Source organism: Neomonachus schauinslandi, chromosome 12 (assembly GCF_002201575.2).
Source record: "Neomonachus schauinslandi chromosome 12, ASM220157v2, whole genome shotgun sequence".
NCBI lineage: Eukaryota > Metazoa > Chordata > Mammalia > Carnivora > Phocidae > Neomonachus > Neomonachus schauinslandi.
Window position 1 is genome coordinate 83747700 of NC_058414.1, and position 24148 is coordinate 83771847.

Here is a 24148-nt window from a genome sequence, read left to right on the forward strand (position 1 = left end):
ACCTGTGCTTTTGAAATTGCCACTTTCAAGCCTCTCATTTTGGGAATCCTGTACATTACCTCTGTTGATTCTGGTTTAAACAGTTTCAAAGGGCTCATTTTCTGTCACTGGATTCCTTTACTAGATCCTGCATTTTTTCATAAAGATATCTCTACCAATTAAAAGTGTGGTGTGAAACAATACTGGTATAATAAAAACAATGGGTTTCCATTACAAAATGATGGCCTAAATGTACCCATTTACATTTCCATGCTTCTTAATATCATTGCAAAAGACAAAACAGACCTAGGAAAAAGAACAAATCCTTATTGTAGAAAAGGAAGGCTTTGAAGCCAGATTATCTATGTCTGAATCCAGGCTCTACCATTTACCAACTGTGTGACTTTGGGCAAGTTCCTTACTCTTTTTTTTTTTTTTTTTTGGTCTTCAATTTCCTCCTCTGTAAAATGAAGATGATGATAGTAGTACCTACCTCCTAGGGTTATTGTGAGATCAAGAGAGAGATTATGTGGGGTGCCTGGGTGGCTCAGTCGTTAAGCGTCTGCCTTCAGCTCAGGTCATGATCCCAGGGTCCTGGGATTGAGCCCCACATCGGGCTCCCTGCTGAGCGGGGAGCCCGCTTCTCCCTCTCCCTCGCTCCCCCTGCTTGTGTTCCTGCTCTCGCTATCTCTCTGTCAAATAAATGAATAAAATCTTTAAAAAAAAATGGTTAAAAAAAAAAAAGAGAGATTATGTGCAGAGCACTTTGAGTTTTTACGTTTAGCCAATGTTGAATTAATCTTAGCTGTTTTCATTGTTATTTTATAATGCCAGAAAGTCTAAGGAATTTCAGGGTAATAGAAAGCAGTTGGAATTATATTGATTGAGAAACCAGAACAGAATAAAATGGAACCCAAAATAGGTGCTTGTGCTGCACGCTGCAAGTCCGAGAATTCTTGGTAAGGCATCTTTCCTGAAACTCCAAGCCCAGCGTCAGCAAGTATGGGAGTAGGGAGCAGGTGTAGGAAAAATGGAACATCAAAGCAAATAATTAAGGGACTTCCTCCAAAATAGTTATTTCCCTTACTTCTCTCTCTTCATATTAAGAGCTCTGGCAACAGCATTAGTTCTAGGATAAAGCTATGAGGACAGCTCCTCAGGCGGAGTTAGGGGATTTGCTTTGGGGAAGGTTGAGCAGGGTATGTTCGTATGGACTGGGATTGGAGAGAGAGTGGGGGCACAAAGCAAAGCTTTGGATGAGGGAGGTGGAACAGGGACAGGAAAAGAAAGGGAGCTCTGTCAAGGTGTGATGTACATTAAAGGACCATACCATCAAAATACGGCCTTTCTCATTCTGGCAATACCAAGGCAAAGCTACTTACCTTTTCTCTACTTCTAAAGGGCAACCTGTCTGTCAGTGTACCACTTACCTGCAGAGTCCCACAGTGAGTGAGACCTCCCATTTGGAGGTTTGAAGACAAAGTACTACAACTATCGAGGAAACCCATGTCTCTCACAATCACTGACCAATGTAGTCCTTCATTTATTAATATAAATAGGTGATCAAGGCCCATCAGACATTTGAGGGAGATTAGACTTGAAAGAGGATGACTAAGATGAACAAGTGAAACACCTGACGTGGTGGAAACAGAGATAATGAGGAGGCAGAATGGAACTTTGGGAAGATCTGATCATAGATTTCCTCAGAGTCAAGAGTGAATTGGGTCTATAAATAAAAAACTAGCTGCTGAGGAGAAAAATGAATGATTAAAGAATTAGTTCTGTGTTGAAGTCTTGATTGCTGACATAAAAATGCAGTTGGAGTGTTAAAAGACAAGCTTAAGACCAATTTTTATGAAAATAAAAAAGCAATATAGAGACCATAATGCAAGAAGACCAAAAGAGAAAATACATGAGAGAAATTCATACTTTGAGGATAAATCTGAGTGATCCAGTATCGATTTTGTAGAGTTACAGAAGGAAAGATCAGACAGTGGAAGAGAGAAAATAAAGAAATACAGAATATTTCCCTATACTTAAGAAAGACTCTGACTTTTCAAGTGTAAAGGGCCCACCAAGGAACAGGCAGGAGAACACAAAAACAAAAACATGTATCTATACATTGCTGAACTCCTTATGATTCCAGAGACAGGAAATAGTGTATATTTTCTTAGTCTTAGAGCAAGACTAAGAATCAGACTGGTGTTGGATTTCTTTTTTTTTTTTAAAGATTTTATTTATTTATTTGACAGAGAGAGACACAGCGAGAGAGGGAACACAAGCAGGGGGAGTGGGAGAGGGAGAAGCAGGCTCCTCGCAGAGCAGGGAGCGCGATGCGGGACTCGATCCCAGGACCCTGGGATCATGACCTGAGCTGAAGGCAGTCGCTTAACCAACTGAGCCACCCAGGCGCCCCTGGTGTTGGATTTCTTACCTGCAACATGATTTGCTACGATAAGTACCTTCAGTGTTCTGAGAGAAAATTATTTTGAACAGAACTCTGTACCGAGCCTCACTAATGTTTAAGTGGGGGTAAAAATAAATGAGAAGTCTGAAACTTTACAACACATACCCTTTTTGACAAAATTACTTTGAAGAGATACTCCCAGTAAAATGAAAACAAATCCAAGAAAGAGGGAGATTGGGATATAGGAAGCAACAGTGTGTAAAGAAACCAGTAAAACTTAAGAACTACGTCCAAATAAAGGGACTGTGAAGCCAAGTTTAATTGTTAAGAAAAGATTTATGAAAATACAGAATAAGATAAATGTGTGTATATGTGTATATATGTTTTATATATATAACATTCTGTAACTAAAAATACAGAATAATATAAATACATATGTGTATGTATGTGTGTGTATATGTGTATATATATAGATATAAGTAACATTCTATAACATTTCAGATGATTTAAACAAATTGGGGGTAGGGAGAAAGTAAAACTGCTTAACATCGTCTAATTTTTTGTTCCAGAATTTACAGGTGTAATATGGGCTTATTAAAATTCAAATAATACGGGGGCGCCTGGGTGGCTCAGTCGTTAAGCGTCTGCCTTCGGCTCAGGTCATGATCCCAGGGTCCTGGGATCGAGCCCCGCATCGGGCTCCCTGCTCAGCGGGAAGTCTGCTTCTCCCTCTCCCACTCCCCCTGCTTGTGTTCCCTCTCTCGCTGTGTCTCTCTCTGTCACATAAATAAATAAAATCTTTAAAATAAATAAATTAAATTAAATTAAATTAAAATAATACGGAAATACATAGGATGAAAAATGAATATCCTTATCTCAAGCATATATAACAAATTTGAACAGATTGGTAAGAAAAAAACAGACATCTCAATAGAAGAACGTATTAAAGGCTTGAGCAGACATTTCTCAAAAGAAAAAACTAGTTGGCCAATAAACAGGAAAAGGTGCCCAATCTCATTAGTAATGAGACAAATGCCTATTAAAACCACAATGAAATAGGTCTACAAACTGATAAGAATTGCTAAATTTAGGGGCACCTGGGTGGCTCAGTTGGTTAAGCGACTGCCTTTGGCTCAGGTCATGATCCTGGAGTCCCAGGATCGAGTCCCGCATCGGGCTCCCTGCTCAGCAGGGAGTCTGCTTCTCCCTCTGACCCTCCCCCCTCTCATGCTCTCTCCCTATCTCATTTTCTCTCAAATAAACAAAATCTTTAAAAATAAATAAAGTGGAGAATTGCTAAATTTAAAAGACTGACAATACCAATAATAAGTATTTTGTAAACAGTTTGACCTTACCTAGCAAAGGTAAAGATTTCCATATATTGGGGCCCAGAAATTACATTTCTAGATTTATAACCAACAAATGGGGGTCCCCGTGCACCTGAAAACATGTACAAAAATGTTTATAGCAGCATTAAGAGCCACTAATTTGAAACAACCCAAACGTCTATTCACTCAATGTAGAGTGGATAAATCGTGGTATATATTCGTACAAAGAAATACTATTTGTTTTTTTTTTAAAGGTTTTATTTATTTATTTGTCAGAAGAGCGTAAGCACAAGCAGGGGGAGTGGCAGACAGAGGGAGAAGCAGGCTCCCAGCTGAGCAAGGAGCCTGATGTGGGACTCAATCCCAGGACCCTGGGATCATGGCCTGAGCCAAAGGCAGATGCTTAACTGACTGAGACACCCAGGCGTCCCAAGAAATACTATTTGACAATGGAAATGAACAGACTACTTCACCCCAAACAACGTGAATGAATCTCAGAAACAATTATGAATGAAAGAGCCCAGAAAGAATACATACTATATCATTCTACTAAAATACACTTCAAAACTAGGCCAAAATAGGGGCGTCTGGGTGGCTCAGTTGTTAAGTGTCTGCCTTTAGCTCAGGTCGTGATCTCGGTGTCCTGGGATCGAGCCCCGCATCATTGGGCTCCCTGCTCAGTGGGAAGCCTGCTTCTCCCTCTCCCACTCCCCCTACTTGTGTTCCCTCTCTCGCTGTCTCTGTCAAATAAATTAAAACAAAACAAAACTAGGCCAAAATAAACAATACTGTTTAGGGATGCATATTAGGTATAATAAAGCTATTAAAAGAAAGCAAGTTTTATGATTGCCATAAAAATAGGAAGTACGTTTCCTCTAGAAGTGAAGGAGGTGGACGGAGGGAGTTGTGACCAAAAGGAGCAGGTAAGGGGGCATCTGGGTGCTGACACTATTCAGTATTTTGACCTGAGTGATGATAACCTTTTGATAATTTGTTAAGCTGTACATTTATAGTTATATGTGTTCCTATACATGTGTTATATTTCACAATAATGTTAAATTAAAAAAGCAAAGGTCCTGCTTCACATCTTTATTCTTCACCTTATTCCCCTCTCCAGAAGTAATCACTGTTAATAGCTAAGTTTTTTTCCGTGTGTGGTTTGTTTGTTTACTGAGAGAGAGAGAGCGCTAGCGAGTGTGCTCCGGAGCCTGGGGGGGGAGGGTGGGAAGGGGTGGAGGGAGAGAGAGAATCTTAACCAGGCTCCACAGTCGAGCACGGAGTCCCACGCGGGGATCGATTTCACCACCGTGAGATCATGACCTAAGCGGAAATCACAAGTCAGTCGCTTAATGGACTGAGTCACCCAGTTGCCCCTGTATGTGGTTTATTCTTAATATTGTTAGGAAAACAAAAATTTATGGTTTTTAAAAATTTATTAGAGAGAGGGAAGGCACGTGTGCATGCCAACAGCAGAGGGGCAGAGAATCCTCAGGTGGACCCCATGCTGAGTGAGGAGCTGGGAAGCCAGGCTTGATCCCAGGGCCCTGAGATCATGACCTGAGTTGAAGAGTCGGCCGTTTAACTGACTGAGCCACCCAGGCGCCCCGAGTTTATGGGTTTTAAAAAAATATTAGAGGTAATAGGATGTGGGTCTTCTAGGAGAAAAGGAAAGAAAAATAAGAAAGCTTAATTATTTTAATAAAATCAGAAAAGTGGAAAAATCAAGATTTTCTTGCTATCAAAAAAAGTGTCTAATAAAATTTGATACTCAGTGTGTTCGTTTTGTTAAAATGCATCAAGCTGTACTCTTATATGCAATTTTCTGTATGTTACAGTTCAATAAAAATTTTATTTAAAAAAAAACCATACCCATTCCTGGTAAGGAAAAAATTTGCAGGCATCCAAGAATAAAGGAAAATTTATTTTATTGATAGGCTATCTATAAGAAACCAATTGCAAATATTATATATAATGGTGAAACATTACCAATATCCTCATTAAAGTAAAAATAAGACAAAAATGCTCAGTATCCTCTCCACTCTTCAACCTTGTTCTGGAGGTTTCAGCCAGTACTGTAGAAGACAAGGAAAAAAATAAAAGGTACATATATTGGAAAGAAAGAGCTGACAGTTGTCATTAATAACGTGTACATGATTGTCTAGTATAAAATTCGAGATAATTAATGATAACTAATACCAGAATTCAGACAGTTGGCTGGATAAAATTTGAACTTGCAAAGATAAATTACTTCTCTCTATATTAACAACAACCAATTAGAAAATAAAATAAAGAGATATCCATTCACCATTACATGGAAAATTATAAAGTACCTAGAAATAAAAAACAAGAGGAAAACAATGAAACTATGCTAATGGCTATCAAAAAAGATGAGGATAAATGGCTAGAGATTGTTCCTTCATGACATAATTTCAGACTCAACAGAGAAGCTACAAGAATGGTAAAAAATTCTATACCATTCGCCCAGATTCCCCAAATGTTAACATTTGATCACATTTGCTTGATCCTGGTCCCTCTCTTCTCTTGCCTCTCCTCTTCCCTTTCACCCCCTCTTTCTCTCTATATATAACACACGTATACATATGCACATGCATATTGTTTTTGTTTGAACTCTTTGAGGTTAAGCTCCAGACATGATGCCACATTACTCCTAAATACTTTAGTGTCTGTTCTTGAAAAACAAATACTCTTTTTGACTGCAGAACTAGTACCCAAAATAAGAAATTAACACTATTAACGCCATAAGTAATGGATAAAATTAACACTAGTATCTAATTTACAGACCTTACTTTCAGATTTTGCCAGTTATTCTAATGATGTCCTTTGTAGTAAAAGAAAACCCCAAATCATGTGTTGCATTCAGTTTTCATATATCTTTAGCTTTGACACTGATATTTTTGAACATTATAGACTAGTTATATTGTAGAATGTCCCTTAGTTTGTGTTTGTCTCATGTTTTTTCATGATTACATTCAGCTTATGCATTTTTGCTCTATCAGCTTATGCAATATGGTTCTATCACATTGCATCTGTAACAGTTTAAAGCATATATTCCTTTGACCCAGAAGTACTCAGACATTTGCATATGAACATATGTAAAGGAAGCTTTGTTACAATGTTGTAATGGTGAAAACATTGGCTAATCACCTGCTCATATGTTACCTTATGTTGGACAGCCAGCTTCTTTCTTCCTTTGGGCTAGAAACTAAAGCCCATTTCCCTGGTTACCATGAGCTCTGGCTTCTGCCCTGGGGTAAAGAGCAAGTGTTTGTGACAAGGTGAGCACATAGGAGAAGATGGCTCAGACATCATAGGTACACACTCCCTTAGCTGGATGTTGTCTTCTGGATATTGGGAGTTCACCTCTGCATGCAAGTTCAGTTTTAATTTTTGATTTTTTTTATGTTTGAATTGTTTACATTTTCTAGTGGAAGTTCCTGAATCAGGTAACCTAATTCACTGGGTGATTTTATTAGTAGCAAGCCATTTTTAGGAAAGTGAGATCTGCACATGGAGAATTTGGGGGAGGATTCAGAGAACTATTTAACAATCTAAAATCCAATTTTATTTTGGTCAAGGCTGATGAGCCTGTGCTATATCCCACATAATGAAAATCAGTGCTTAGTCTCCATGGCATTAGCCCTGACAAATTCCCATGATTTATTCAAGGTAAAATTTGACTTTCTGATATGTTAGTTACTCTTGGGCTATAAGTATGTACAAAGAAATCTCTAGTTACTGACTAAAGAGAAAGAAGAGTTACCCCTTTACTCCCAGCTATCAGACTTCTTGACAGCATGTTTAATATTTATCAAACATTGATCAGATGCTCTTTACCCAACAGTTTAATTTGCATAGATAATTAAATTACTTACAAAAGCCAGCAATTGAGTTAGACCAGCCCTGTTCAATAGAAATGTAAGCCACAAGTTTAAAAATTTCTAGTAGTCACAATAAAAAAGTAAAAGGTGGCATTAATTTTAATACTTTTATTTAACTCAGGACATCAAAAATATCATTTCAACATACATTCAGTACAAAAGTTAGTAATTTTACATTCATTTTTGGATACTAAGTCTTTGAAATCCAGTGGGTATTTTACACTGAAATCATATCTCAGTTTGGACCATCCTCATTTCAAGTGCTCAGCATTAATATGTGGCTAGTGGCTACTGCATTGGACAGTGCAGGACTAGACCAGAAGCTCTAGAGGACAGAAATGGTAGTGGTCCTATCACCGTATCCCCAGCACCTTTTGCAGTACCTGGTACATAGCAAGTATCCAGTAATATTTTTGGCTTAATGAGTGAATGAGTGGATAAATATAAAACCATCTTTTCACTAACTCCTCAACCTTTAATCCGTTTGAATTACATTTGTCACAAAAATAGTTGTCAGTTAACTCATAATGGAATATCTGCTCTACAGCCATTGAGAGAAAATCCTGGAACATACAGTATGTCTTTTCATATTTGTCCAAAAGCAGTTTTAAAAAATTACCTGTTGACTCCAGGGAGTAAAGCAAATGACATTATAGAGATTCTTAGAGTTCCCATCTATTGCCACAGCAACTCTGTTATGTTTTTTCTTTAAATTTGTCTAATTTTTAGAACCATTTCTGTTTTGAGAAGACCATTGCATAATCCAACCCCTGCCCCTGAAATCGTGTATCTCTTAAGTATAATGATATCAAAGTCCATTGAGAGCTGTACACTATTTTGATCATGCCTGTCACTGTTTACTTTGACCTGAAGTTAAAATCAATAAAACTCGTAGTGTCTTTTATATAGCTCCAACTGTTTTAGGTGTTATGGGTAATACAGGATAATTGTTATACATGATCTTTGCCCTTGAGGAGCTTATAACCTATTTGGAAAAGAAAAACAAATGTTAACAAAATGAGTAGAGAAAAATTAAGTTTATAAACTTTTGTTTAGTGTTTTTTGTGTGCCTTAGGCTTGGTGCGAGAAAGGTGAATGCAGGTACATTCCTCTTTCTTCAAATATTCCACAGATACTTGGAAAGATTCATATATAAACCAATAAACATTTTAATAAAGTATGAAAAATCTGTGAGGTACAGGAATAATATCCCCTTATACAGACGAGGAAGCTGAGATACAGTGAGGGTCAGTGACTTGCTCAAGGTAGCAGTTAGAAAAAACCTGGATTCAAATCTAGATATTTGTAGGAGCCTTTGCTTTTTCTTCCACACCACACTTTCTGTGTTTCAAGATTCCTAGAAAGAGAAATTGAGTTCTTCAGTTGAGGTAAATCACAGCTCATGAGTAAATTTTCTGATTATAGTTTGCCTAATTTTATATGCACGTATTTACACAGTTACGGTGTAATAATCTTATTGTGTCTATATATCCTATTTGAATTACAGGGTACTGAACTTTAAGGGCCCTAGGGTTTTACTGAGGAGAAAACTGTAAGGGCTGGACTCGGAGGCATTTCCACAAGTAGGCATTGAAGGGTAGGAGACCAGGCCAAGGGCCAAGGGAAGGAGTTGGCTTTATAAACAGAGAGAGAAACTTAGGCAGGAGTGTGAGAGATCAGGCCAAAGTTATGTTGTGAAGGGCTCTAAATTGCGGGTTGAGGACTCTGTACTTGAACAGGAAGGAGCCATCAAAGATTCTCAGACAGGACTGACAGGTCAGAGTTGAGGGATTCAGTGATTGATTCATGGTTTATTTGTTTTTTTAGTTTCTCTAGATAGATGCAACTTCTTTTCTGTTCTTATTTGAAATTATACCCTAGGAAGTGGGATTTTGATTAAGAAAATATATAAGGCCTATGTTAGGTTGGTAATAAGCGTTTATATTTAGGTGTCCAGCATCGTCCTAAATATTAATTAACATTATACTAGTATCTGTTCCTAACAGAAGAAAGTAGATAACTCTTTAGGGTAACAGAGAACTATAGTAGCTTCTTATTCCACCCCGTATGGATTTAAGCATCTTTGGTTCTGTAGCTATGTAAGGGTTTGTGTAGATGGGTATAAAAAATTATAAGGATAATAGAAATAATCTAAAATTTTAGGGTTTTTTACTCTAAAATAATCTTGAAGTAATTTTTAGTGAACTGGTTGTTGGACTTTAAACTTCAGAAAGCTTTCAAATATAAATTGTAGAAATAGCTTTCTTAGTAAAGCTCTTAGTAGGATGAAAGATGCTCTTTGAGATAACTGTAAGGATATTTTTTAACTGCCATAATGTCTGGAGTGGTATTTAATTCTAAATTTTGCTATAACTCTTTGAAAGCCAGTTTTCTTTTTAAGTGTATAATTATATATTGTGAACAAATCTTAGGTTTTATGTGTATGTATTTTTATTTATACATGACTCATTCACATTTGTGATTATATTTATGTAGTTCTCTAATATTTTCAGTTTAATTTAGTTGGCCTGTGTTTTTGTTCTCCTCTAAGGAAATAAGAAAATTTGTCCTGTTAGCTTTTGGCTTATTAAACCCCTCCTCCTTCTTTTCTTGAAAATTTCAAGTTGTCAGCCATTTTTTGAGTTTATAATGCTATTTTACCTCCCTCGGAAAAAATTTTTTTACAGTTACCAAAATCTGAAAGTAGTCATATGAAATAGAAATGGAGACTAGCTCCTTAAAATCTTAAGTAGTGTGTGTGAATGTAAAAATAACCTAAGCAAATAAAAAGTAAATCCATGTGATAAATTTTCCCTGATTCCCTTTTAAAGCTAAAATGATTGAGACCGAATTTTGTTTGTGCTTTTAATCTGCTTGGCCATCTGTGGAAAACTGTCTTCTTCTCTCCTAGGCCACAGACCTCCACCAGCACGAAGTGGACATCGTTGCGTGGCAGATAATACCAACCTCTATGTGTTTGGAGGTTATAACCCAGATTATGATGAATCTGGAGGGCCAGATAATGAAGACTATCCTCTCTTCAGGGAGCTTTGGAGGTATCATTTTGCTACAGGAGTATGGCACCAGATGGGCACGGACGGCTACATGCCCCGGGAATTGGCATCTATGTCACGTGAGTGCAGGCAGTTCTGAACTTTTGACTTTATGAAATGTTTGTGAGGACAGGTCAGTGTCACATGCTTCTTGTTAATAATTTGTAATAATACTGTAATATGATTAAACCCTGTTAAGGGATAGACTTTTTACTGTGGTAATAATGTAGCATGCTGATTCAGAATCACTTGGGAGGTATACTTAGGTATAATGTAGTAGAGGATCAAGAGAGGGGGTTTATAATGACGATAATAGCTTTTGAACAAAGTACTTCACGCATAGTATCCGTTTACCTCACAACATCTCTATGATGCACATACTAGAATTATTGCCATTGTACAAATGAGAAACTGAGACTATTAGAGAGGCCTTAAGGGAATAGCTAAGAGTGCAGGCTCTGGAGCCAGACTGCCTGGGATTAAATCCTAGCTTGGCAAGGTTCTTTTTGGGAAACCTTCAACAAGTATTTAAACCACTCTCCACTTCTGTTTCATCTTCTGTAAAAATGGAGAAGATAGTATTAGTTTTTACCTCATAGGGTTGTTGTGAAGATTAATTTGGAGAGATTAGATAACTTTACTGAGGTCATATGAGAATTGAAACCTAGCTCTTGCTGGCTCCAGAGCCCATGTTGACTCTCAGACTATATCAACTGAAGAATCGATTTTTATTTTTTTATTTTTTTTGAAGATTTTATTTTTTATCTGAGAGAAAGAGAGAGAGAGAATGAGAGGGGGAGAAGGGCAGAGAGAGAAGCAAACTTTCCGCTGAGCAGGGATCCCGATGCAGGGCTCGATCCCAGGGCCCTGAGATCATGATCTGAGCCGAAGGCAGACACTTAACCGACTGAGCCACCCAGACGCCCCCCCCGAATCAATTTTTAAAAATGCCATTGAGGAGCACCTGGGTGCTTAGTCGTTAGGCGCTTCCCTTAGGCTCAGGTCATGATCCCAGGGTCCTGGGATCGAGCCCCGCATCGGGCTCCCTGCTCTGCGGGAAGCCTGCTTCTCCCTCTCCCACTCCCCCTGCTTGTGTTCCCTCTCTCGCTGTGTCTCTCTCTCTGTCAAATAAATAAATAAAATCTTTAAAAAAATACCACTGAAATAATATAGTAGCACGATTTCAGGAGTATTTGTCACTAGAGAAAGAATATATGTGCATGTGTGCATGCCTGTGCATGTGTGTGTGTGTGTGTGTGTGTGTGTGTGGTGGCAGGAACAGAAGAAATATAGAGAACACCAAAGTTACCAGCAGGATATTGGTGTTTCTTTTTATCTGGTAGAGGATCAAGGTGACAGAAATATAATTTAAAATGTAGAGATCATTCATTCCCCCGGCAAAAACAGAATGATCCTTTTATCCCTTCATCCGGAGTCGTGCTGGGTCTTTGCTGAGGCTAAGATGGTACTTCATTTTCCTCTTCTTTACTGCCTACTTGAACTGTCTTCAGCGGCAGTGGTGTACCGTAGTTCATGTCATTTAGTATTGTTAGAGCACAGTCCTTCATGACCTCCACAAATATGTACTGAATACATGTCACATACCTAACAATGAGCTAGAGCTAACTATATGGTCTAGTGCACATAGTGTGAATTAAACCTTTTTCTGCAGAACTTTGTAGTAGTTGTATGTCAGTGGTTTGAGTTATCTTCTGAGAGCGTTAAAGCAGACACTCTTTTAGTTTCTCAGTTATTTTGGGTTTATGTGGGAACATACTGCAGGTAGCCAGTACATAATGGAAATGTGCGTCTCCTTCCCCAGTTGTGCTACATGGAAACAACCTGTTGGTATTTGGAGGTACAGGCATCCCGTTTGGTGAGAGCAACGGCAATGACGTCCACGTGTGTAACGTGAAGTATAAGAGATGGGCTTTACTCAGCTGTCGGGGGAAGAAACCCAGTCGTATATATGGACAGGTACCAATCTGGGCAATCATGGTGGATGTATTAGTGCCGATTTTTCTAGTTCTGGGGACAGTGTCAGAATATTTGTTTCCACTTTTTTAAACAGAGAGTGAATTCACTGTTTAATATTTGATTTTTCAGTTCATATTTCAAAAAGGATTTTATTTATTGAGAGAAGAGAGAGATCATGAGTCAGGGGGCGGGGCAGAGGCAGAGGGAGGAGCAGACTCCCCGCTGAGTGGGGAGCCCGAAAGGGGGCTAGATCCCAGGATCCCATGACCTGAGCCAAAGGCAGATGCTTAACCACCTGAGCCACCCAAGTGCCCAGGGTTCTTTTTTTTTTTTTTTAAAGATTTATTTATTTGAAAGAGAGCACACTCATGAGTGGGGGGAGGGCAGAGGGAGAAAGAGAATCCTCCTGCAGACTCCCCACTGAGTGTGGAGCCCCACACAGGGCTTGATCTCAAGACCCTGAGACCATGACCTGAGTTAAAACCAAGAGCCAGGCACTCAACTGACTGAGCCACCCAGGTGCCCTCTGATTTTTCAGTTTTTTTTTTTTTTTAAAGATTTTATTTATTTATTTGACAGAGAGAGAGATAGCGAGAGCAGGAACACAAGCAGGGGGAGTGGGAGAGGGAGAAGCAAGCTTCCTGTGGAGCAGAGAGCCCGATGCGGGGCTCGATCCCAGGATGCTGGGACCATGACCCAAGCCGAAGGCAGATGCTTAACGACTGAGCCACCCAGGCGCCCCTGATTTTTCAGTTCTGATGTGAAATCGTAATTTGCAAATCTGGTTATTTATGTCCTTTCCTTTTTTTCTCATTCTTTATTTCTAATCCAATTTGAGATCATGACCTAGATCTATACAGAAGGGTTTTTTTGTTTTGTTTTTTAAGATTTTATTTATTTATGAGAGAGAGAGAGAAGGTGAGCATGAGCAGGGGGAGGGGCAGAGGGAGAAGCAGACTCTCTGCTGAGCAGGGAGCCTGATGCAGGGCTCGATCCCAGGACCCTGAGATCATGACCTGAGCTGAAGGCACGCGCTTAACCGACTGAGCCACCCGGGTGCCCCTATACAGAAGTATTTTTTTTTTTTAAAGATTTTATTTATTTATTTGACAGAGAAAGACACAGCGAGAGAGGGAACACAAACGGGGAGTGGAAGAGGGAGAAGCAGACTCCCTGCCGAGCAGGGAGCCCGATGCGGGACTCGATCCCGGGACTCCAGGATCATGACCTGAGCCGAAGGCAGTTGCTTAACCAACTGAGCCACCCAGGCTCCCTATACAGAAGTATTTTTAAATGTCAGGACCCACCCATCTCCACTCCCATTCCCAGTAGAGTTTGGGCTCAACATACGGTCAGGGTGCTGTCATCTCTAAAATGATATGATTCTTTTTTTTTTAAAGATTTTATTTATTATTTGACAGAGAGAGAATGAGAGAGAGAGAGCACATGAGAGGGGGGAGGGGCAGAGGGAGAAGCAGACTCCCTGCCGAGCAGGGAGCCCGATGCGGGACTCGATCCCGGGACTCCGGATCATGACCTGAGCCGAAGGCAGTCGCTTAACCAACTGAGCCACCCAGGCGCCCCTAAAATGATATGATTCTTTGGAGAGCTTACTGACCTAAGTAGTAGAGTAGATGATCTCTGCACTTGGAAGGGACTTTTATACAGACTAATCTGAGCTAAAACACAGATTATGTGGAGAGTAGTTTCTAGTTAGGTTCCAGTGCTTCAAACCTTAGGTTTGAAAAGATCCAAAAAGATAGGGAGCAACCCACCAACATCAGAGACCCTTTGAGAATAATGGGCTAAGGTTAAAACAACTTTAGCTTCTTTTTCCACTGGCCAGCATTATTACTGATAAGTACCTCCTGAGCTGTGTGTAGAGGTACATACTGGATAACTCTGTATTCCACCAGAGGAGGCATTAAAACTCTGAGAAATGACCATTAACAAAAGCGGAACTTATGCTGAAGGGAGTCTGGTGGAAAATGGGAAGTTTTTAGGACTGCCAACTTTAGACATGTTACTTAAGGGGTTCTGGTGGCTTATTTTCACATCTGCTTCTTCTTCCTGAGAGTGTTTTTCTTCACACTGCTTAGAAAGAGAAGCAGCTTTGTATGGAAATGCTCATGTCCATGATGTATGCATTCTTTGGTTGGCTGGGACCCCCTAAGCAATACCCAGGCTTCTTGCCTATTTAGGGAGAACTGCTTTCCAGTTGAGCAAAGCTTTACCTTTCTTTTTTTTTAAAGATTTATTTATTTATTTTTTAGATAGAGAGAGCGCACGTGGTGGGGAAGGGGCAGAGGGAGAGGGAGAGAGTCTTAAGCAGACTCCATGCTGAGCAGCCCAACTCGGGGCTCAATCTAACAACCCTGAGATCACGACCTCAGCCAAAACCAAGAGTGGGACGCTTAACCGACTGCACCACCCAGGCACCTCAAAGCTTTACCTTTCGTTTTTTTTTTTTTTATTATTATTATTATGTTATGTTAATCACCATACATTACATCATTAGTTTTTTTTGTTTGTTTTTTTAAAGATTTTATTTATTTATTTGAGAGAGAGAGAATGAGAGAGAGCACATGAGAGGGGGGAGGGTCAGAGGGAGAAGCAGACTCCCCGCCGAGCAGAGAGCCCGATGCGGGACTCGATCCCGGGACTCCAGGATCATGACCTGAGCCGAAGGCAGTCGCTTAACCAACTGAGCCACCCAGGCGCCCCTACATCATTAGTTTTTGATGGAGTGTTCCATGATTCATTGTTTGCGTGTAACATTCTAAAGACAGTCTCTGTGTTCTGTAAAATCTTTTATCTTTTATTTATTTATTTATTTTTAAGTATATTTTTTAAAGATTTTATTTATTATTCATTTATTTGAGAGAGAGAGAGAGAGAAAGAATGCAAGTGGGGGGAGGAGCAGAGGGAGAGGGACAAGCAGACTCCCCGCTGAGTGGGGAGCACAGTGACGTGGAGCTTGATCCCATGCCTATGACAGGAATGAGCCGAAATCAAGAGTCAGAAGCTCAACCGACTGAGCCACCCAGGTGCCCCTAAAATCTTTAATCTTTTAAAGGTCTGATATTTTAGAAGGTTAAAAAGTACAAGAGAATTTCATGAAGTCTGATTTTGGGGTATTTAATAAGTTTATATTCTTTAATCAGGTGTTAATGAGTCAATGGTGTTCACCTTTCCTTGCTATCCAGGCCATGGCGATCATCAATGGCTCCCTTTATGTTTTTGGAGGGACAACTGGCTATATTTACAGCACAGACCTGCACAAATTAGATCTCAATACCAGAGAGTGGACACAACTGAAACCAAACAACCTATCTTGTGATCTGCCAGAAGAGAGGTGAGGTTCTAGGATCAAAGCATATTTATTCTTTCTTGCTAAGATTTGACTTTTTTCAGAATATTGGTAATACGGTTTGAAGAAAACTCTTATAGCCTGGTTAGAATAGCCAACTGGCTGGTAGATCCCAGTTCAGCGTTAAAGAAAGGTCTTCTGGTTAAGGAATGATATTTCCCCCCTTAAGATTTTTTTCTCATGTTATTTCCTTTTATATCTCTTTTTTTCTGCATTAGGAAGATAGTAACACTTTGAAGAAGAAACCAATGGTAGCAAATGTAATTAAATATCATATTACAGACAAAACAGTTACTTTCTAGTTACTTTTTGATATCCCTTCTTAACTTGCATATTGGGATTCTTTGGCTCATTTGCTTGCAGCTGTTTACCCCAGAGTGCCTGTGGCACTCAATTCCCACAGTGGTACTCAGTGAATATTGATCGGATGGGTGGATGGGAGGGAGGGAGGACATTCATTTTAAGTGCCCTGTTAAGCACGCAAACATCACATGGTGCTCCCCAGCGGCCTTCTGGGAGTAGTCCTAGGCCTTTCACTTTTCTTTCCTGCTAGGAGTTGCCTCTTAGAATTAAACTCTGTGAAATACTTACTTTTTTCCCCCTCCAGTTTAAAAGCAAAGATACTAAATACTTTTTTATTCACTTTGTTTAGATGAATCCAGTTATCTCTTTGTTTCCTTTAAACAAAATGGCACAGAGGTTAGCTAAGGAAGACTTAGTCTTTTTTTTTTTTTTGTAAGATTTTTTATTTATTTATTTTGACAGAGAGAGAGACAGCGAGAGAGGGAACACAAGCAGGGGGGAATGGAAGAGGGAGAAGCAGGCTTCCCGCCAAGCAGAGAGCCCGATGCGGGGCTCGATCCCAGGACCCTGGGATCATGACCTGAGCCGAAGGCAGACGCTTAACGACTGAGCCACCCAGGCGCCCCAGGAAGACTTAGTCTTTATTGTAGTATGTCAGTAGGCTGATGATTGCAGAGCTACCATGTGAGGACTTGGGAGGTGGGCTGCTGCTGGAATAATTTTGATGTAATGTATTTTATCAGCACCAGGGCCTTCAGGGAAAGGAGGAACTAGATTAAGTTTTCAAAGCATTTTCACATGGTTGCCTTCTTGAATCATTTTATGGACATATTATAAATTGTTTCAGCTTCTAGCTAGACTGCTTGGATAAGAGTTCTGGTAGGTGTTTCACATTATATTCACAGTTCTATGTAGCAGAATTTTTCTGATATCTTTGTGTCTATTAAATATCTTTTTTTTTTTAAAGATTTTATTTATTTGAGAGAGAGCATGAGAGGGGGTAGGGTCAGAGGGAGAAGCAGACTCCCTGCCGAGCAGGGAGCCCAATGCAGGACTTGATCCCAGGACTCCAGGATCATGACCTGAGCCGAAGGCAGTTGCTTAACCAACTGAGTCACCCAGGCACTCCTAAATAAGTATCTTAATTTGAAAACCAGTAGTGTAGGGTTTCTGATAAAATGTAGACAGATTACTTTTTAAAAACTCTGTAATAATGTCCCCCCTTATACAGAGTTATCACAAAAAGATTATAGAAAATCTGGAAAAGACAAATAAGCAAAATGAAGAAAATAAAAAAATAAAACCTAAATCTAGAGATAACCAGGGTTAACATTTTAGACATATCTCTGTAGTCATTTTCTGTGCATATTTGTGTATCTATAAAGTTTTCATGGGATTAGAGCCTATCTGCTCTTACATAACTTTTTTTTTTTTTTCAGTTAATGACATGAAAAGAAGTTCTCAGTATATTAACTGTCTTCTCTGCCTACATTCTTATTGGTTGCACACTAATCCATTTTATGTATATTCTGTAATTCGTTTAACCAATTCACTATTGTTAAACACTTAGGTTATCTCTAGTAATTTATTACTATAAATAATTATCCAATAAAAAGCCTTGCAGCTAAATCTTAGGTAGATCATTTTTCACTTCATTATAAACGGGTTTTATGTATGTTTTCAGGTACAGACATGAAATTGCACATGATGGGCAGAGGATTTACATCTTGGGAGGTGGTACTTCCTGGACAGCTTATTCCTTAAACAAGGTATATTTAAAAATAATAATGATAATAATAACAAGGAGAGAGGCATGTTTCATACTAAGTAAGACAATTCTGTTACTATAGATATTTGAATTTTTTTTTTTTTTAAGATTTTATTTATTTACTTGACAGAGAGAGACAGCGAGAGAGGGAACACAAGCAGGGGGAGTGGGAGAGGGAGAAGCAGGCTTCCCGCTGAGCATGGAGCCTGATGTGGGGCTCGATCCCAGGACCCTGGGATCATGACCTGAGCCGAAGGCAGACGCTTAACGACTGAGCCACCCAGGCGCCCCCCTAGATACTTGAATTTTTGAACAGGTTCTTCATTAACACCTATTTTGTGTTATATGCTTTTTATAACATATGGCCAAACTCTGTGCCCTGATGCACTTTCCAGCTGACCATTATATTGATCACACATTGAAAATACATGAAAATTATCCCCGGCATAAGCTGGGTGAGGAAAGTGACTAAAAGGAAGGTATAGTAGCTCGAATGGAAAAACTGATGAGAACTGGAACCATGATGCTAGGGATGTCACATCTCTGTCATCGTCAGTGCTGTATATCTAAAAAGAACAAGTCACGTTTAGGGCTATGCATCTTTAGGAAGCTGTGCTCTGAAGGGTTTTTATTCATCCATTTCTGTGGCATTGCTAAATCCACATCTCCCAGGAGAAATCTAGATTAGGCTACAGAGCTCCTGGGCTGCTTTGGAACCTTATTGGTCTTTTTCAAGTTTTGTCAAAACTGTGTTCTCGTATTTTCTTATCAACACTTACTTTTTTCTGGTATAAAAATGATAAATGTTCATTGTTAAAAATGTGGCAGTTGCAGAATTTCAAGTTTTTTGTTTTTTTTCCTGTGATTTAAAAAAAATTGGAATCCTGTATCTGTTTATCTTTCAACTGCTTCATTTAATGTTTTGCGTTCTAATTTTAGAATTAGGGGAGATTGGAGGAAGGCAAAAGAAACGAAGACTTTTTAACCAAGAGTACATGTTTGTATAGGCCGTTGTTAAAAAATCCAGTTTTCAGGCTAGCTAAAATTATTTACATGTGTGTATCTTCTTTTTTTTTTTTTCTCCCCAAGATCCATGCCTACAACCTTGAAACAAATGCATGGGAGGAAATTGCCACAAAACCCCATGAAAAAATAGGTAAATTTAAAATATCGATTCATTTATCTTTAATAAATATATTTTAATTTTTACTTGTTTTGGAGGGGAAAAAGTACTTTTATTGAGTTATATGACAAGTGAAATATCTGTTGTGCTGGTGTTATAAATTATTTTTATTCCTTAGTCCAATTATTATTCTTCCTCTATAATTGTGCAGAGACTTTTAATGGGGATTGTTGAGTTCTGTGGAAGCTGGGAAATGTGGCATCAGACAGAGCCACATAGCCAGGTGGGTTAGGAAGCAGACACTTGAATCAAGATCCACCTGTCTTTTGTGGGTAAAAGGGCTTGGGAAAGCTACTAGTAACCCCTGCCCCTCCCACCCCTTTTTGTTCCCCTGGCACCTGAACACTGTACAGTTACAGTGAGACTCAGATGGCTTTATTTTAGTGTGAAATAAGGAAGGATTGGAAGGACTAGTCAATGTTTGCTTAATGCAACAATGGGATTGTTTTAAGTGAGTTATTCATAGTATGTCTCTCACCGTGGCACATCAGCGTTAGTCTTAGTCTTTCTGTAAATAATGGAATTTCTGTGTTTATTATGTATTTGGCAGGTTTCCCTGCAGCCCGAAGATGTCACAGTTGTGTCCAAATAAAAAATGGTAAGGTTTCTAAAGAACATTCTAGTTCCATTTTTGTAATTGTATATGCTGAGAATGTCTTTATATATACGTAAAGGCATAATTTTGAGAAGAATCTGTTCCTTGTAGTTTAAACTTAAAGGGAAGTCCATGAAGTTATGCTTCTTTCAGTGGTTTTCATCAAGTACACGGGTGGGGTGTTTGGGTTCCCTCAGTTACCAGAGAACTCAGAGTTTGGTGATAAATAAACTTTTATTATACAGCCTGACCTTTCAACACCCCACCCCAACAGATATCTGTGGTTATGGTGGGTAATACTGATAATCTTGACATATAATCGAGACCCCGGTGGACATAGTTTTAAAATTACAATAACTCCTTCAGAGTGATATTTCATAAAGTTTATTCTGTGCTCTGATGCCAAATAGGACTCTTTTTTTTTTTTTAAGATTTTTATTATTTATTTATTTGACAGAGAGAGACAGTGAGAGAGGGAACACAAGCAGGCAGAGTGGGAGAGGGAGAAGCAGGCTCCCCGCTGAGCAGAGAGCCCGATGCGGGGCTCAATCCCAGGACCCTGGGATCATGACCTGAGCTGAAGGCAGACGCTTAACGACTGAGCCACCCAGGCGCCCCCAAATAGGACTCTTTGCTCATTCTTTGGCTATATTACAAGAGAGCCATTGTATGGCTTCCAAAACCAGCTGCGACTACTTCATCCGAGTGTGATAAATGACTCTTCTTTGGACAGCCCTCCTGTCTTTTAATTTACAGCTTATTTATAGTTTGGTACACCACCTTCCATTTTTCCTGGGAGGAAGGTGTGTATAAATGAGTTTCATAGCCCATATCCTTTCAGCAGTTTAGTTGGGATTTAACTAGGGTTATGCTGCCATCTCCAGTACAGAAGTGCTTTTTATTATGCTTCTGCTTTCTGCATAAGATGTATAGATAGTGGGATTGTTCAGCTTGCCTCTTGAAGAAGCAAAGCTGTACTTTGCTTTGGAGCTGAACTTTTCTTGAATCTTAGCCAAAAACGTTTCCAGTGTATTTTACAGTTTAATTAAGTATTGGCTTAAGCTTGATCTAGACCTGAATGAAGACATCTACTCATTTGATTCATTGAGGCCAGGCACTGTACTGGTGGAATTCAGCCTTAGTTTGGGGCATTTCGTTTGAATGTTACAAGTTGACCAGTTACCACTATCTAACTTTACAAAAACAAAACAACAACCGTGATGAAAAACTTTTGATTTGGGGGAAGGTTGAAAGAACTTAAAAAACTGTATAGATCAAATGGGGCTTCACACTGTCCTCCTTTGGCTGAAGAAAGCTTGGACGAACCACTTTTGTGTCCCCCAAGCTGAACATTGCAGTGAATGTTTCTCCTCAGGTTACATGTCTGCATAGAGGATATTTGTCTGTATGGGCAGACGAATTTCATCCTTTCTAGAACATTATTTGAAAGAATTTGCAAACTGGTGGCCTGCAGTTACGTTTTGTTTGGCTCATATATGTATTAAAAATTTTTGGATTAGCGGATAACACTTAAAAATCAAAATGTCTCCCTGAGGGGAAAAAAAAAAATCCAGATTTCCAGCTCCTCTGGAAAAATCAGAAGATCTGGCAGTTGTGGACCTTAAGTTCTGCATATTATCGATCAGCTGGAGCTGCATCACCATCTCCTTTAGAGCAGTGCACTCCTGTTTGTTTATTTTCCCTGGACCTTCTTGTTCATTCACTTCCTGTGCCTGGCACCTGTAGGTATTTGAATTTGAGGACCCAGACATGAAGCCTCCTTAGAGACTTGCATCCCAAGTCCTAGCAAAGATCCCAAAATAGTGTCTATACTTTACTGAGGGATAGGACAGCAGCAGGAGAGGACTGCCCAGCTACAGCCGTCTGTGGTAGGGGGCAATCCACAGAACCGGTCCCATGTCAGCTAGCCAGGGGATCTACTACAAAACATGCTATAGCCGTAGCTCTTTTCTTTTGTGTGACCTGGGGTCTCTCTTTTCTCGAGATGTGTTTATTTGTGGGGGCTATAACGGAGAAGTGATCCTGGGAGATATCTGGAAGTTGAATCTGCAGACTTTTCAGTGGGTGAAGCTCCCAGCTACTATGCCCGAGCCAGTTTACTTTCACTGTGCAGCTGTTACACCGGTAAGTTTTTGTTTTCATATCTTCCTTACATAGTTGCAGGTGATAAGGAAATACTTTTAGCAATATTAGCAAGAGAAAAAAGATTCTGAAATTACCAACCTTGGATTAAGAATGTGTTTCTAAAACTTTCTTCAAAACAAAGCTAGCCCTTCCTCTGAGAAAAGGCGAGAGAAGCCATCATACCCAGTTTAAAAGAGCAGCGTAATTGTAAAAGGAAGGCTGCGCGCGGCCATTCAGGCTCTGGCAGGGACAGAGAAGTTGTGTTCTGGGAGGGCGGAATAGCTCTAGCCCCACGATGCCTTGTGGTTAAAGATCCCACTAGTTTCTCGAAGGCAAGGGCCTTTATTTTCATCTTTGTATTCCCAGTATTTGGCACTGTGAATACTTAATATACGGTTAGTTTAATGTTTGTTGAAGTTAAAAAAAAAAAGAACAAAGCTACAGTTTTCTCCTAGTAACTCATTCATTATTTAAACCCTTCTTGATCTCTGCAGTGTGTTGGGATCGGTGAGAAATTCTTTTTTGCTTCACCTCATCTCAATTTGGCCTACTGTGCGTTTTTTTGCTGACTCTTCAGCCTAAGTATCTGTTTCTTTCCCATTTGAATTTATCCTCTTTTGACTGCCATTTGTTCATAGGCTGGTTGCATGTACATTCATGGAGGAGTGGTGAACATCCATGAAAACAAACGGACTGGGTCATTGTTTAAGATCTGGCTGGTGGTACCTAGCCTGCTGGAACTGGCATGGGAGAAGCTGCTTGCGGCCTTCCCTAACCTAGCAAACCTCTCCCGAACACAGCTTCTGCACCTTGGACTCACACAGGGACTCATCGAGCGCTTGAAATGAGGATTTCTGGACTGTTCATTGATACTGGAAATGTTAATTTAAAGAGACTCCTTTATTTATGGGCAGTGTAGAATATGCTACAAAGAGGATTGGTTACCCTGATCAAGGCCTTATTCAGAAAATACATCAGATGCCTTTCTGTAAATTGGTTTTAAGTTTATGGAAATCTCACTTTCCCTTGTGCTTCTTTCTTTGCTTCTCTCCCTCCTGCCCCAACACACACGCACACACATACTCACATACTCCCTCTTCCTTGATGGAGTTGAGGGGAAGTCTGAAGGTACCTTAATAATGTTGTGAATCACAATAAGATAAAGAATTTTTTAAAGGAACTCTGAAACCATGACCATGTCAGCCAATGCTCTACAAATTAAAGCAGCATCATTGACAAAAAAAATAAAAATAAAATAAAAATTTTAAACATTTAAATCCAGCAACAACAATAAGAAGTTTCAGGATAGAACAAGAAGGCTAACCTTGAGAATCGTGCAGGTTATATGCAAACCTAGATGTTTAACTCGCTGTTTTCCAAGATGCTTCTAATTGAGTAGCTGAATCTGGTGGCAGCACTGGTTGACATCTTGCTGCATAGATACCCAAACCCATCCTTTGACTTTGGAGGAAAGTCAAGCAGCTCAGCAACTCTTGATCAGTGATTTCTTTTCTCATCCTTATGGTGCCAGCAATGGTTAGATTTGGCTCGTCACAAGGCTTATGTGTGTGTTGTAGTCGTGCTGTTTATTGTTGCTCTTAGAAATGATGGCACCAAGAACGTTTCAAATCAAGGAATTTATGGTGGTCAGAGTTCTTCGTTCTGGGCAGTTTCGAAATTCTCCTGTGCTTATTCCTGGTTTCAAGTATCTCTTTGACTTCTTCATGGGGGGGACTTGTAGACCCTAAATATGGGCATAAATGCCTTGGGACATAAAGTAAGCTTGTGAGAGGCCAGAGAAGAGCAGGGCAGGGAGGGCCTCGGCACCAGGCTGTGAGCCCCAACGGTCATATTGGCCACTTCCTCTTCACAACTTGTTTCTTTTCTGACACCGGGCCACGCACCTGCCATTCTTTCAGGCAACGGGTTTTATCTCTGGTAAAGCCAACTGGCCCTTGATTTTTCCCTTAGCTTATTGTCTCCCTTTTTGTCTGCTTTTAATGTGCATGGTGCTGTGAGTAATTGTCTAGTTATTGGATAAAAGGTCTTGGGGGGGGGGAAGGCCACAGGTCATCCTTCCCGATGAACTAAGTATCATTTTAAAAACTAGCATGAGGAAAGAATGAAACTGAGGATGGTTA

The 24148-nt window shown here is 39.7% G+C and overlaps 1 protein-coding gene across 1 annotated transcript in view; it reads left to right on the forward strand.

Moving 5' to 3' along the window:
* The window catches only part of KLHDC10 (kelch domain containing 10), a 52524-nt gene extending 29498 nt beyond the window's left edge, over positions 1–23026 (forward strand). The window contains exons 3-10 of the mRNA XM_021699436.1: positions 10525–10746; positions 12489–12643; positions 15850–15998; positions 18001–18085; positions 19174–19240; positions 19818–19865; positions 21868–22007; positions 22646–23026. Of these exons, the coding sequence (XP_021555111.1) occupies positions 10525–10746; positions 12489–12643; positions 15850–15998; positions 18001–18085; positions 19174–19240; positions 19818–19865; positions 21868–22007; positions 22646–22855 (1076 nt within the window). The 3' untranslated portion in view covers positions 22856–23026. The remainder of the gene's footprint in view (positions 1–10524; positions 10747–12488; positions 12644–15849; positions 15999–18000; positions 18086–19173; positions 19241–19817; positions 19866–21867; positions 22008–22645) is intronic.
* The last annotated feature ends 1122 nt before the right edge of the window (positions 23027–24148 follow it).